The 16,471-nt window shown below is 45.7% G+C and overlaps 1 protein-coding gene across 2 annotated transcripts in view; it reads right to left on the bottom strand.

The window, feature by feature from the left end:
* The window catches only part of malt3 (MALT paracaspase 3), a 138,269-nt gene that overhangs the window by 47,959 nt on the left and 73,839 nt on the right, over positions 1-16,471 (bottom strand). For both annotated transcript variants that reach the window (XM_087982224.1, XM_087982223.1), the window contains one exon: positions 14,876-15,079. In XM_087982224.1, the coding sequence (XP_087838350.1) occupies positions 14,876-15,079 (204 nt within the window). The remainder of the gene's footprint in view (positions 1-14,875; positions 15,080-16,471) is intronic.

Below are 16,471 nucleotides of genomic sequence, written 5' to 3'. Positions count from 1 at the left end.
CTGGAAAGTTAGATCACATGGAATCCAGGGTGAACTGGCAAATTGGAGCACAATTGGCTTAATGGTAGGAAGCAGAGGGTAATAGTGAAAGGATGCTTGTTGGACTGGAGGCCTGTGACCAGTGGTGTCTCTCAGGAGTGGGAGCTAGACCCATTGCTGTTTGTTATCTGTATCAATGATTTGGATGGAATGTACAAGGCATGATTAGTACATTTGTTGATGACACTAAAATAGGCGATATCGTACACAGTGAGGAAGGTTATCAGAAATTCAGCAGGACCTTGATCAACTGGGGAAGTGGGCTGAGAAATGGCAAATGGAGTTTAATATAGATAAATGTGAGGTCTTGCATTTTGGGAAGTCAAATCAAGGTAGGAGTTTCTTGGTGAATGGTAGGGCCTTAAGGAGTGTAGTGGAACAGAGGGACCTTGGAGTTCAGGAGCACAGTTCTCTGAAAGTAGAGTCACAGGTAGACAGGGCAGTGAAGGAGGCTTTTGGCACACTGGCCTTCATCAGTCAGGGCACTGAGTCTAGAAGTTGGGAAGTTATGGTGCAGTTACACAGGACGTCGGTGAGATTGCACTTGGGAGTATTGTGTTCAGTTTTGGTCACCTTGCTGGAGGAAGGATGTTATTAAACTGGAAAGAGTGCAGAACAAATTTATAAGGATGCTGCCAGGACTCAACTTTGAGTTATAGGGAGAGGTTTGTCAAGCTAGGAGATTGAGGCGGAATCTTATGGAAGTGATTAAGATCATAAGGGGCATGGATAGGGTGAATGCACTCAGTCTTTTTCCCAGGGTTGGGGAATCGAGGACTAGAGGGCATCAGTTTAAGGTTAGAGGGGAAAGAATAAAAGGGAACCTGAGGGGAAACTTTTTTTACGGAGGATGGTATACAAATGGAAAGAGCTGCCAGTGGAAGTGGTTGAGTTGGGTACATTAACAACATTTAAAAGGCATTTGGACAAATACATGGGCAGGAAAGGATTAGAAGGATATGGGCCAAGTGCAGGGAAATGGGGTTAGAGTGGATGGACATTTTGGTCAGCACGGACCAGTTTGGGTCAAAGGGCCTGTCTCTGTGCTGTGGGACTCTTATGACTTTATTTCTCAGTTCCACCCAAATAACTTCTCTCGACGTAATCCCAGGAATATCCTCCCTAAGGACAGCTGTAATGCTGTCCCTTATCAAAAACGCCACACCCCCTCCTCTCTTGCCTCCCTTTCTGTCCTTCCTGTAGCATTTGTATCCTGGAACATTAAGCTGTCAGTCCTGCCCATCCCTGAGCCATGTTTCTGTAATTGCTATGATACCCCAGTCCCATGTTCCTAACCATGCCCTGAGTTCATCTGCCTTCCCTGTTTGGCCCCTTGCATTGAAGTAAATGCAGTTTAATTTGTTAGTCCTTCCCTGTTCTCTGCTTTGTCCCTGCCTGCCCTGATATTTGACTTGCTCCTTTTCCCAACTGTACCAGTCTCAGATTGATCTCTTTCCTCAGTATCTCCCTGGGTCCCACACCCCCCCCCCCCCACCTTACTAGTTTAAATCCTCCCGAGTAGTTCTAGCAAATTTCCTTGCCAGGATATTAGTCTCCTTCCAATTCAGGTGCAATCCATCCTTCTTGTACAGGTCACTTCTACCCCAGAAGAGATTCCAATGATCCAAAAATGTGAATCCTTCTCATATACACCAGCTCCTTAGCCATGCATTCAGCTGCTCTATCCTCCTATTCCTGCCCTCACTAGCTCGTAGCACTGGGAGTAATCCAGATATTACTACCCTTGAGGACCTCCTTTTTAAATTCCTGCCTAACTCTCTATATTGTCCCTTCTGAATCGCATCCTTTTCCCTTCCAATGTCATTGTTTCCAATGTGTACGATGACCTCCGGCTGTTCCTTCGCATCTTTGAGAACATTCTGCACCCTCTCTGAGACATCCTTGACCCTGGCAGGAGGGAGGCAACACACTGATTTCTCACTGTCAGCGCCTCTGACGAGACAGTCCCCTAACACAATCGATCGCTTGGAGCCTGACATACTCCTCGTTACATTAGAGCCTGTCTCGGTACCAGAAACTTGGCTGTTCATGTTACATTCTCCTGAGAGTCCAGCACCCCCTATATTTCCCAAGACAGCATACTTGTTTGAGATGGGGATAGCCACAGAGACTCGTGTAGTACCTGCCTCCCTCTCCTACCTTCCTGGTTATAACCCAGCTACCTGACTGTATCTGCAGTTTTTCTCCCTTTCTATAACTGTCATCCATCACACCCCCTAGCTCCTGTAAATTCCTTATTGCCTCTAACTGACACTCCAACCCATCCATGCGATCTAGTAGGATTTGCAACCAAATACACTCCTGCAGACATAATCATCAGTAACGTGGAAACTCTCCCTGATCTCCCATAACCAACAGGAAGAGCACATCACTCTACTAGAGGCCATTTTTGCACCTTAGCAATCTATAGAAAATTGCACAGTCTTACGCTCTAGAAAATACTGCTCCAGGCTAACGTAGTACTGATGTTTTAGATTTTCAAAATTTAGTCACGCAACAGATCTCAATAAAACATTTAACCAAAAAAGAACCTTTTCTACTCACTATTGTAGATTTACAAAAGGAAGGAAAAAGACAGTAAGGTTACACTTAAAAACTGCGCACTGAGGGCCCCAGTGCTGTGAGCTCTCCCACACAGGTTCCTCCAAGGTCAGCTATGAATTTCACTGTTTGTTAATTTTTCTTAGACACACTCCTCTGATGTCCAGAGATACCTGAACTCAAACAGCAAAGGCAGTAACTGTGCAGGTTCACTGCTGTGTCAGACAGCAGTGCAGGTTTCTTTCTCGTTTGAATCACTGACCATGTGGTCTCTGATTTGTCTCTCTTCCTCCTTTTGATCCTTTTTCCCCCTGTAAAGTTCCAAAACAATGCAACAGCTTATAAAACAGTAATTACTGTTCCTGAAATTCGAGGAAATCCCCTCTAACACTTAAAATACCTAAAAAAAAAGCAGTTCTTACAGCCACAAATTTTTCTCATCCTCCATCTTGGATTACCCAGAATCCTCAATGGGCTGAGAAATGGCAGATAGAGTTTAATTTGAATAAATGAGAGGTATGCATTTTGGTACAACAAACAAAGATAGGCCTAATATAACAAATAGTAAGGCCTTGGGTAGTGATGTAGAACAGAACAACCTAGGGGGTCAGGTACATAATTCTTTAAAGTTTGTGTCACATATAGACAGGGTGGTTAAAAAGGGGTTTGGCACGCTTGCCGTCATTGCTCAGTCCTTTGAGTACAGTAGTTGGGGCACTATGTTGAGGTTGTACAGGACATTGGTGAGACCCCTTCTGGAGTACTGTGTCCAGTTCTGGTTGCCCTGCTAGAGGAAGGATATCAAGCATCTAGGGAGGGTTCAGAAGAGGTTTACCAGGATGCTGTCAGGTACATAAGGTTTGAGGTATAAAGGAATGCTGGATAGGCTGGAGCTTTTTTCACTGGAGTGTAGGAGGTTGAGAGGCGACCTTATAGAGGTTTATAAAATCGTGAGGGGTATAGATAAGGTGAATGGTAAGTGTCTTTTCCCTGGAATGGGGGATTTCAAGACTAAGGGGCAAAGTTTTATGGTTAGAGGAGAAAGATTTGAAAATGATATTGGGGCAACTTTTTTTAAAACAGAGGGTAGCTTGCATGTGAAATGAACTTCCTGAGGAAGTGGTGGATGTAGGCATAGTTATAACGTCTAAAAGACACTTAGATAAGTACATGAATAGGAAAGACTTGGAGGGAAGTGGGCCAGGAGCAGGCAGGTGGAACTAGTTTAGTTTGGGATTCTGTTTGGCATCGTCGAAAAGTGGCTCTGGAAAAGTACAGCAGGTCAGGCAGCACCGAGGAGCAGGAGAATCGACGTTTTGGGCATAAGCCCTTCATCAGGAATGTTAGGCATGGAAAAGCGCAGCACGTCAGGCAGCACCCAGGGAACAGGAGAATCGACGTTTCGGGCATAAACCCTTCTTCAGGAATGAGGAAAGTTTGTCCAGCAGGCTAAGATAAAAGGTAGGGAGGAGGGACTTGGGGGAGGGGCGTCGGAAATGTGATAGGTGGAAAGAGGTCAAGGTGAGGGTGATAGGTCAGACTGGGGTGGGGGCGGAGAGGTCAGGAAGAATGTCTGTTTGAGAATGTGGCTGAAGAGCTTCTGTGCAGAGGAGATGACCTGACCTCTCCGCCCCCACCCCAGTCTGACCTATCACCCTCACCTTGACCTCTTTCCGCCTATCACATTTCCGACGCCCCTCCCCCAAGTCCCTCCTCCCTACCTTTTATCTTAGCCTGCTGGACAAACTTTCCCCATTCCTGAAGAAGGGCTTGTGCCCGAAACGTCGATTCTCCTGCTCCCTGGGTGCTGCCTGACCTGTTGCGCTTTTCCAGCAACACATTTTCAGCTCTGATCTCCAGCATCTGCAGACCTCACTTTCTCCTCAATGTTAGGCATGGACTGGTTGGACCAAAGGGCTTGTTTCCATGCTGTATGACTATGACTGTTTCCTGTTAGTTAGCCAAACCTCTATCCAGGCTACAACATGATCGCCAACATACTGTTGTTAGTTTATTCAGTAACCTTTTACGCAGTAAGATTCTTTCAGCTCTATAAGTTGTTAAGTGAACTCTGGATGAATCTACAGAGGGGTCATGCAAAGCACACATTAGGCTCCAGTATATTCTCCTTTGCATCTACTTTGAAGTCCACCTCAACAACTTGAGCACAAGATATGAAATATGGAAAATTACAAACAACAGGAGTACTATTTCCACACTATATGACTATTTCTGCATGAGAATGTGTACTGCGAGTCAGGGACTGGATTTACTTTTGTAACTAATAGTTGGGCGGTTCGGTCAGGTCAGGAAAATATCACAAATAATGATTCACATTGGGCATACAAGACAGATTCCACTTTGAGTAAATCTTATTCTGACCTTTTGGAGAATAGTACTCATAATTTTGATGAGGTCATTCTTCAGACAAACTCAATTTGAGTGATCGTCATTTTTACATATTTATAAAATTATATCCTAGCCTCTGATCTGCTCTTGAAACCACAGTTAGAAATAGTGAAACCAAAAGTGAAATGCTGGAAAATCTCAGCAGGTCTGGCAGCATCTGTAAGGAGAGAAAAGAGCTGACGTTTCAAGTCTAACTGACCCTTAGTGAGTCCAGTTGAGTTACTGTTAAATGATAACCCTCAGAAATGTTAATAGTGAGGAATACAGTGAGGGTAACACCATTGACTGACAACGGGTGATGTCTCTTTCAAATACTATAGATACAGTATTTAACCAGTTAGTTCAGGGGGAAAGCGAGGACAGCAGATGCTGGAGATCAGAGTCAAAACGTGTGGTGCTGGAAAAACACAGCAGATCAGACAGCTTCCGAGGAGCAGGAGAGTTGACGTTTTGAGCATAATTGCGTCATCAGTAACAGCTTATGCCTGAAATGTTGACTCTCCAGCTCCTCGGATGCTGCCTGATCTGCTGTGCTTTTCCAGCGCTACACTTTCACTGAACCAGTTAGTTCAGTTGAGTTTCTGGTCAATGGTAACCCACAGGATGCTAATGGTGCGTGAATGCAGAGATGGCAATGCCAATTAATGCCAAGGGGTGATGGTTAAATTGTCTCTTGTTGGAGATGATCATTGCCTGGCACTTGTGCAAGGTGCATGTTACTTACCACCAGTAGCACAAACCTGAGTGGTCTTGTTGCCTTTGGACATAGTCTCCTTCAGTATCTGAGGAGTGCTGAATGATGAATGGTGCTTTAAACTGATGACGAGGGTTCTATGACTGAGGTGTACACGATGTTATGGTTACTTTGCGTGGCAATGTGGTTGTGATTCAGCACACTGAGTTTCACCCCAGTGCCACAACGCAAACACATTAAATTATTCAAACAATTACTTGCCTTGTGGGAACAGACCACACCAGAAATGGACCAGTGTCACTAAATAATGGGGAACTGGGTTGAAACATCTTACACTCAGCCAGTGGTCAGAATGTGGAATTCACCATCATAGTGGTGCGGTTGAGGTGAGATGCATTTAAAGAGAATTCAGGCAAACACAAGAGAGAAAAAGAAGTCTACGTTGATTGAGTTTAGTGAAGAGGCTGGGACCAAGCTCATATAGAGGGTGAACACCAGCAAGGGGAAACAGTGTACATAGTGGCAATGGCATTGGACATTGTTAGGCTGGCATGGTGGCTCAGTGGTTAGCACTGCTGTCTCACAGCACCAGGGACTTGGGTTCAAATCCACCGTCGGGCGACTGTGTGGAGTTTGCACATTCTCCCCATGTCTGCATGGGTTTCCTCCCCACAATCCAAAGATGTGCAGGTTAGGTGAATTGGCCACGCTAAGTTAGGTTAGGTGCATTCGTCAGGGTAAATGTAAAGTAATAGGGTAGGGGAATGGGTCTGGGTGGATGACTCTTCAAAGGGTTGGTGTGGACTTGTTGGGCCAAAGGGCCTGTTTCCACACTGTAGGGATTCTATGATAATACATCCAAAGATACAGGCTAATACCACGGGGACAGGGGTTCAAATCCTACCAAAACAATTAGCGAAATTTAAATTCAATTAATAAATCTAGATTTGAATCGGAGTGTTGATGATTGGTGTAAAGATCTATCTGGCTCACTTCAGGGAAGGAAATCTGCGGTCCTTTCCCAGTCTGGTCTCTACATGGCTCCAGACCCAATGTGATTTGGTTGATTCTTAACTGTCCTCTCTGCGATGGTTTAGTCAGCCACTCAGTTCGAGGGCAATTAGGAACTGGCAACAAATATGCCATGTCGCATGACGGATTAAAATAATTGGACTGATCAGCCTATTTCTACATTGAATATTCTGTACAATTATAAGCCAATATCTCTCACTGTCTGAACTACAAGAACAGCAGTGCGAGTGGAGCAGACTGTTTCCTGTCAACACCTCTCGGCTGCTCTGTCTGAGAGCTGGAGCTCAGCTCCGACCAGTGATGGCAACAGAAATAATGCGAGACTGTGAGAGGAGTGCTCACCCTCTCCTTCGTCCCCTCCCCAATTACCAAACACGGAGGTGAAACAGTGGCAAGCCAGAAATAGCGCATACCATCACAGCCTTGACACAGAGGCTGGCTCCTGCTCTATCCCTCCTTCAGCCTGTCATTTAGCTGCTGTCTTTTCACTGACAATGAGGTGGCAGAGGACAGCCACTGCTGTTTACTGTTCAGTGGGACCATTCGTCTGGTCACGCAGAGGTTATCGATCTAGGTCTGCTCCTTTTCTGTGTTCTTAATGATGGGCAGCTTTCCACAAGATAGGAACATTTACCTCATACATTTCATCAGATCCTTCCACCCTTTGTGGAGGGGTATGAAGTGGGGGAGGGATTGAGATCCTGTTCAGCTCATTCCCAACAGCACTGCTCCAGGCCTGGCTGGAAGAGAATCTCAAGCACAGGAGGGAGGCTATTTGGCCCACCATGTCTGGGATCGCACTCTGCCAGAGCAACACAGACCCATTCCATACTCTTTCAGCCTGCCTGTTTTCCTCTAGATATCCAAATCTCTTTTTAACGTGGCAATCAAATTGGCCTCCACTACATTCCAGAAACTAAACAGTCCCTGTGTAATGATGTTTGTACAACCTGGTCCATCACTGACAAGTATCCCTCTAGCTGAAGAATATACATTGTCTTGTATGAACACATTGGAATGAGGGAGTGATTGGTGGTAAATATCAAGGAAGAAATTAAGATTTGCAAAGCACCTTTCTAAAGATCAACAATTTGGACTTGCGTGGTAAATACCCGAAGACCATATGGGAATGTCAAACAAAATATCTCTCCAATAGGTTCTTTCATTACTCAAGGTACACCCATCTCTTCCTTGGGACCCAAGGTGGCTCAGTGGTTAGCATTGCTGCCTCACAGCACCAGGATCCAGGTTCAATTCCATCCACGGGTGACTGCCAGAGGGTCAGTGTGGACTCGATGGGCCGACTGGCCTCCTTCCACAGTGTAGGAATTCTGTGATTCTTCTAGTACTCAGTGGTTTCTGGGAATAGTTTCCTACTATCGCCTCCATCCAGACCCCTCTTGATTTTTGAACACCTCGATTATATCCTCTCTCCACCTACTCTTCTCCATAGAAACTAGCCCCAGCATCTCCAATCCATCCACATAATGGGAGTTAAACATCAAACATGTGACAGCCCAGGACTCATCCTTAAAAATAACTACGAGGGGGATCGATCCGAGCCAACTGTGTTTCTGGGATTACAACAGACAACCTTTCAAAAAGATATTTTGTTTAACATTCTCACATGGTCTTCAGGTATTTTACTATGCAAGTCCAAATACTGTACGCAAATCTGATTTCTTCCTTGATATTACCCACCAATCACTCTCTCATTCCAATGTGTTCATACAAAACAATGTACATTCTTCAGCTGGAGGGATTCTAGTCAGTGATGGACCAGGATGCACTTTCCTTTTTAAGGCTGTGCTTTTTGTCCTTATTTATGATGAGAGACATTAAGTTCTTAAGACAATACTTGTTCTAACAGAGGTCTGAAGACCCCTTGCCACCCATTTCTTGGAAGATGTGGTCTAAGGGCTAACACCAAGCACTGGTCAGAACAGGAACTTTGATTGGCTCTTTCTGATCCTTGTCATAGAGTCATAGAGATGTACAGCACGGAAACAGACCCTTCGGTCCAACCCGTCCATGCCGGCCAGATATCCCAACCCAATCTAGTCCCACCAGCCAGCACCCGGTCCATATCCCTCCAAACCCTTCCTGTTCGTATACCCATCCAGATGCCTTTTAAATGTTGCAATTGTACCAGCCTCCACCACTTCATCTGGCAGCTCATTCCATACACGTACCACCCTCTGCGTGAAAACGTTGCCCCGTAGGTCTCTTTTACATCTTTCCCCTCTCACCATAAACCTATGCCCTCTAGTTCTGAACTACCCGACCCCAGGGAAAAGACTTTGCCTATTTACCTTATCTATGCCCCTCTTAATTTTGTAAACCTCTATAAGGTCACCCCGCAGCACCCAACGCTCCAGGGAAAACAGCCCCAGCCTGTTCAGCCTCTCCCTGTAGCTCAAAGCCTCCAACCCTGACAACATCCTTGTAAATCTTTTATGAACCCTTTCAAGTTTCACAACATCTTTCCGATAGGAAGGAGACCAGAATTTCATACAATATTCCAACAGTGGCCTAACCGATGTCCTGTACAGCTGCAACATGACCTCTTATTGACTGCGTTGTGTGAGCTCTGAGCTGTGCTCCACCTCTGTTGGCATGGAGGAGCTCGGCTGGGTTAGAGGATTGATGGAGAGCTGCTCAATAATCTCTCAATCTCATGAACACATACCACACTATGTATAGACATCTACCCAATGGAAAATGAGAGAAACAGATGGAGGGACTTTAGCTTGAGGTGACTTTCCAAGATTTCTGTAGATTATGTCACTGTTTATAATTAGCGGTGATGTATTGATACTGATCTATAGATTCAAAGTGGAAACTTCTCTTCAGGTTTTCAGTTTCCATAATAATGACTAATTATCAATTCTCACGATGTGGTTGAGAGTTCAAAATACAGGAATAGAAGAAAGATGAGGCCATTTGGCTTCCTTCCTCTCCTCTCCCCCCTGCCCCTTCTCCCCCTGCCCCCCCCAGCAGGCAGGGATTGATGAGAGAGGGAGGAATTAAAAATGAAGAGTCACCCCAGAGAAAATGCAACAAATACACAAAGGTGCTATATGAATGCACATTGTTGTTGCTGTCTTGATTTAAGGCAGTTTGGAATGAAGTGATCCAAGCTTGGTGGGCAAGGCAGTTTCTGCATTTCCCCCTCCTCCTTCATCCTGTGGTGACCAAGGTACTGACTGATAACTAATGATTAAAATGGTTACTCACTAATGACCGTGAATGGTGATACTTTTCCATTGCAGCTATCAAGTGGATGCTCACTCAGTGTACGGCCATTTCGATAACTGGGCACTCGCTCGTTACAATGAAAGGGTGCAATGACTCATTGCTCTGGTCTCACTCAATAGCTCTAAGTCTACATCCAGGGACATATATCAGTATTCGCATCCACTGACAGAATTTCAACATCAGACACTGCAAGAGCTTCCCATTCTATCCCAAGTCAGGAATTGCTGATGGGCACATTACAGTGCTAATTATTTAAGTATGTTAATTATTTAGAGAAGGCACTGTTTACTTAAATACCTGGAATATTTATAAAGAGAGACTCACAAAACCACATTTTAATTAGATTTAGTGTGTTTCTTTTGAGGGTTTATTTTAAGTTGCTCCTTTATGAATCGCACTGTACTGTCCATGTGGGTGGTTCACATGTGAACATTTCATATTAAACTGATCCTAAGCCAGTGTTATATGACACCAGACTCAACCTACTTCACTTAACAATCTTGATGTCTCTTCTCTCCACACCACCCTGCGTCCCTAATGTGGAGGTGCCGGTGCTGGACTGGGGTGGACAGAGTTAAAAATCACATGACAATAAATTCTGTGTCCTATGATCCTACCCCACCAGCTACCTGACGAAGGTGCAGTGCTCCGAAAGCTTGCAAATAAAACTGATAGACTATAACCTTGTGTCATGTGATTTTTAACCCTGTGTCCCAGCATTTCCTCATTTGTCCTTTTAATTAAACCAAATAAATCTAATTGAACTTTAAATGGACACCATACAAGTGTACACACTAAAGGAAGGGGCTTGTATGCCACGGTGATAATGTTCCTACCTCTGAGCCAGGAGATCTGGATTCAAGTCCCACTTAATCCAGAGGTGTGTCATACCATCTCTGAACACGTTGATCAGGATATATAAAAGAAAAAAGTTGAGGGAACTTTATAAAGCTTAAATTAAGACTTAGCTTGGGCAGATGGTTTCTCTTTACACAATTTTTGATAAAACCATGAAAGAAATTTGAATAACGTTAGTTGAGTTTCCAGATTAATTAGCAATAATACCACTAGGCTATCGCTTGCCCATTTGAAACCATGTCCCCAGTCTGGGTCCATCAAATCACTTGACGAGAATACAGTCAGGGAACGGTTACAGCATCGAGGAAGGAGCCACCCTGCCTTCTGTGTCTGTGCTAGCCTTTTAGAAGACCAATGGGATGTTGGTGTTTATTGGAAAACGATGCTTTTTGAACCTTGTGTTACTGTGACCTCAGTTTCAGGTCTAACAAGGGTCATTTCCCCTCTTTGGTGAGAACTCGGAGATGGGGATGGGAGAGCTGTGAGGGTAGAATACTGTGAGAAAGCAGGAACCACAATGGGCACTGTAGTCTTGGAGCGACGGGAGCCCGAAATTCCAATAATTGATATCAATAACTCAATAACTATTTCAACAAATCTTGTGAATCAATCAAAAAGAATTGGTATATGAGAAGGAAGGGTTTAGAGGGATATGGGCCAGGGACTAGATTGGTTTGGGATATCTGGTCAGCATGGACGAGTTGGACCGAAGGTCTGTTTCTGTGCTGTACAACTCTATGACTCTATAAATTAAGTTAACTGAAACCAAATAGCCTCATAAAGGAGCAACTTAAAACAAACCCTCAAAAGAAACACACTAAACCTAATTAAAATGTGGTTTTGTGAGTCTCTCTTTATAAATATTCCAGGTATTTAAGTAAACGGTGCCTTATCTAAATAATTAACATACCCAAATAATTAGCACCTCAGCCATTACTCTGCTAGACCACCAAGCCCTGAGGAAGGGTAGGGCTGAAGAAACTACTTTATCTGTCTGAGCCTAAGATATTTGTTGGAGATAATTAGTCTTCCTTGGGACCAATGACCTTTCTCGAATGCAGTTCTGGGATCTTCAATACTATGAAGTGAAAAATTGACTTTGTTTGGGTGTAGCATTCTCTCTTTGAGAGTTTTCACCAAACACATTAAAGCATGTGAAGGGAGGTGGGTGTAATTTAACAGGCGAATCTTACATTCACCCACCCCTTCCCCCTACAACCCAGAAATGTGACTGTCCAAATGGCCCCCTTTTGTAAGCAAAGCAAAGTGTGATTTCAGGAGACTCTGTCGGTACACTCTAGTGTGTGTAAGAACAACAGCTCATGTTGTAGCAGTCAGGATTCATACAGGGATTGGGTTGGATCCTATATGGAGATCCGCATTTCAACCCGACATTTCCGTCTTGACCAATCTGCTCACTCTTCCCCAATCCCCTTCATAATTTTGGAAATGCAGGATTACATGTGCAATTAATGGGAACTATGTTACTCGGTTCATCTGAACCTCGGGTCATTTCATTTAAGAATGTCAAAACAGAGATTGTTAGATAAATGAGCTTGTCTCTGGCTATGGATGTTTAACTCCTCCTTACTCAGAACTAACAGATACAAAATACTCCTCCAAAGTTTGAGCTACCGCCATCAACTTGGACAGAAGCACAACTGTTCTAAGCATCACCCTGACAAATACCTAATGGGAACAGCTGCCAATCTATGACACATGGTTTGCACCATAGAATCAGAGGGACATAGGAAATAGGAGCAGTAGGCCATTCTGCCTTTGGGTCTATTCTGCTATTCAGGATCATGGCTGATCCTCTATTTGAAAGCCATATCCCTTGATACCTTTGGTATCTCTAAATCTATCAATCCCTGTCTCACTCACATTCAATTATCTGAGCTCCTATTGTCCTGCGAGGTAGACAATTCCAATGATTTACCCCCTCGGAGTGCGGAAATTCCTCCTCATCGCAGCCACAAATGATCAGCCTTTAGCCAGAGTCTGCATCAGCTGGTTTCAGGCAACCCCTAACCCCCTACAAAGTGCAGCCAGAGAAAACTACCTGCCTGCATTAACCCCTTCAATCCCTGTATGAATCCTGACTGCTACAACATGAGCTGTTGTTCTTACACACACTAGAGTGTACCGACAGAGTCTCCTTAATCTCTCCACCCTGAAATCACACTTTGCTTTGCTTACAAAAGGGGGGCCATTTGGACAGTCACATTTGTACCTACTTTTTGTGAACAGCAACTGGGAACTAATCCTGTGCATTTCTGGGTCAGAGAGACCTTTTTTGGTGACCTCCCCTTGTGGTGTAAAATTCCAAGCAGTGGAATGTGGTGAAACGGTTAAAAATTATGTCCCAATACATGTGTGAATCTAACCGGAATGGAGGTGTTGCTTAGTCCCGTGTGAATCTTGTTACACACCTCCCCGTGTGAATCTTCTTATCTGTATGTAACCAGAATGGAATGTGTTTTTTAGCCTTGCTCTGCTGTTCACATGAATGTTTATATCTGGAAAAGAGTATATCAGCTGGAAAAGTCTCCAGTTCGGTGAGTCTGCTCCGGGGTTACGTTTAACCGCCGAGCGTGGGTTGTTGGCAACCGCTCTACGAGAACTGACGGCTCCCAGTTCCGGTAACATGTAGAGTGAGTATAAGCCAGACCCGTTGTGGCGACGCTGCGGGGAATAAAATGCCCATATTCTAGCAGACTCGCCTCTTGGTCGTTTGTTCTGTGTCAGACTACTCTCCTACGAACCTGACCTTGAGAATTTTTTAAAACACCCCTTCCCATCAGCAAAGTGCAAATGCATCTCTCAGCAAGTGTACAGTCCAGTCAGGGCAGGCAAAGGTGAGGACTGTAGATGCTGGAGATCAGAGTCTGGATTAGAGTGGTGCTGGAAAAGCACAGCAGGTCAAGCAGCATCCGAGGAGCAGGAAAATCGATGTTTCGGGCAAAAGCCCTTCATCAGTCCAGTCAGTTTAAGTTGGCCAAGTATAAGCTTCCCAATCGCCACTTGCTTCACACTGCAGTCTGTGTTTTTCGACATGGTTCCTCCACGGGGTCCCACATGGAGGTGGACTTGGTCCAGAATGTCAAGTTCCTAGGAGTGGTGAGCACTAATCTGTCCTGGTCCATCCACATTGATGCGACGGTCAAGAAAGCACAACAATGTTCCTCAGGAGGCTAAGGAAATTCAACACGTCCACAAAGACTCTTATCAATGTTTATGGATGCACCACAGAAAGCATTCTATTCAGATGCATCACAGAGTGGTATGACAACTGCCCTGCCCAGGTCTGTAAGAAACTAGAGCACGTTGTGAACACAGCCCAGTCCATCAAGCAAGCCAACCTGCCATCCATTGACTCCACCTACATTTCTCACATAATCAAAGACCGCTCCCTCGTCTCTTCACCTCCCCTTCTCTATACTCTCTCCCAACGTCTTCCGTCGGGCAGAAGATACAAAAAACTTAAACACACAGACCAACAGATTCAACAACAGCTTCTTCCCCATTGTCATTAAAACTTTTGAATGGAGCTCTCACATTTTAAATTTAGTGTTGATTTCGGTCTTTATGCACCTTCCCCACAATCAAAGTATTGTATTCCTTGCTCTATTTTATTACCCTAATGTACTTTGTGTGACATGACCTACCTGTACTGCACGCAAAACACAAGTTTTCACTGTACCCAGGTACATGTAGAAATAATAAATCAAATCAAATCAAATCAGTACACAGGGTAAATGTACATGAATGGCAAGCCTTCCTATTTGATCACTGTAACATGGCCAGATCAAGCCAAGGCTAGATTGGAATATCCAAGTATAAAACAGAATAAGACACGACAGCACAGAACCTGGACAGAGCCAATCCCCAAGAATTTCTGGTGAGTTTAAAATAATTCCGGCTCACTAATTGGGGCACGCCTTTTGAAACAAATTTCCTTCATTGACACGGACCGTGTTTAGGGTGAAGTGGGAACGCACAATTCCATCACTGCCCGCTTACCGTAGACACCGGAGTCCAGGAGCTGAAGAAATTGCATGACTGCACTCTGCATCTCCTCTTTAGTCAGGTCCATTAGGGAAACCACCCGGAAATTTAGCTGCTGCAACAGGTTCGACAGTTCAAAAACATCCATCACAGTGGCCAGCAGCTTGGGGTGATTCACGTAGTTCATGTTCCCGATCAGCAGCGCCACTTTGTCAGTCGCTGAAACAAATGGAGTAAAACGTTATCGGTGGATTGCTACGGCATGAGAGCACAGTTATAAAATTAGACAGCAGTGCAGTACTGAGGGAGTCTACTGGAACAGGACCTACACCTCATCTTGAAGTCAGAAAACTGCTGGATCTGAACGTAAGAGCCTGGCTGACACAGCAGTATGGGACAGATGGAGTGCAGCACTGTCTGAGACCCTGTCTTTTTGGGAAAGAGAATAGATGTCTTGCTTTCTCTCGGAGGTAGATAAAAAATATCCCACGATACAATTCAATAAAAGAGCAGGGAAATGATCTCCAGTGCCCCAGCTAACATTCACCGCTCAAGCAACATCACAAGCAGATCCTCTGATCACTATCACATTCCCACTGGAGAGGGCTTCCTGTATATAAACTGCCTGCTGCTTTTCCCACATTGCAGATGCCAAAAAGTGCTTTCCTGGCTGGAAGAGTGCTGGGGACATTCTGCAAATGGTGCTACCTAAAGGCAATTTTTCTTTTAGGCTCAATGCGCTCACTTAGAACCATGGACTCCCTACAGTGTGGAGACGAGCCATTCAGCCCAGACCAACCCTCCAAAAAGCAGCCCAGCCAGACCCAGCCACTCTACCCTATCTCTGTAACTCAGCATTTCCCATGGCCAATCTACCGAGCCTGCACATCTTTGGATTGTGGGAGGAAACCGGATAACCCGGAGGAAACCCATGCAGACATGGGGAGAATGTGCAAACTCCACGCAGACAGTTGCCTGAGGCTGGAATTGAACCCAGGTCCCTGGTGCATTCAGAGGGAGGAAGAGGGATGGGGCTTGGTCTCGGTGTAACGCATCAATTAAAAGCCAGCACCACTCTCAGTGCAGCTCCTCAGTGGCCCCGCCCCCGTCCCATCACCTGACCCCACTGCCCCAGCCCCACCCCTAACAACGCCGCCCCAGCTCCGCCCTCACCAACACTGACCCAGCCCCGCCCCCACCAACACTGACCCAGCCCCGCCCTCACCAACACTGCCCAGGCCCCGCCCTCACCAACACTGACCCAGCCCCGCCCCCACCAACACTGACCCAGCCCCGCCCTCACCAACACTGACCCAGCCCTGCCCCCACCAACACTGACCCAGCCCCGCCCCCACCAACACTGATCCAGCCCCGCCCTCACCAACACTGACCCAGTCCCGCCCTCACCAACACTGACCCAGCCCCACCCTCACCAACACTGACCCAGCCCCGCCCCCACCAACACTGACCCAGCCCCGCCCTCACCAACACTGCCCAGGCCCCGCCCCCACCAACACCGCCCCAGCCCCGCCCCCACCAACACCGCACCAACCCCACCCCCACCAACACCGCACCAACCCCACCCCGCCCCAGCCCCGCCCCCACCCTGCC

Source organism: Chiloscyllium plagiosum, unplaced genomic scaffold (genome assembly GCF_037043375.1).
Source record: "Chiloscyllium plagiosum isolate Xiang-an unplaced genomic scaffold, Cpla_swu_hap1 HiC_scaffold_42, whole genome shotgun sequence".
Lineage (NCBI taxonomy): Eukaryota > Metazoa > Chordata > Chondrichthyes > Orectolobiformes > Hemiscylliidae > Chiloscyllium > Chiloscyllium plagiosum.
The sequence above is the reverse complement of the archived record's forward strand: the minus strand, read 5'-3'. Positions and strand labels throughout refer to the sequence as shown.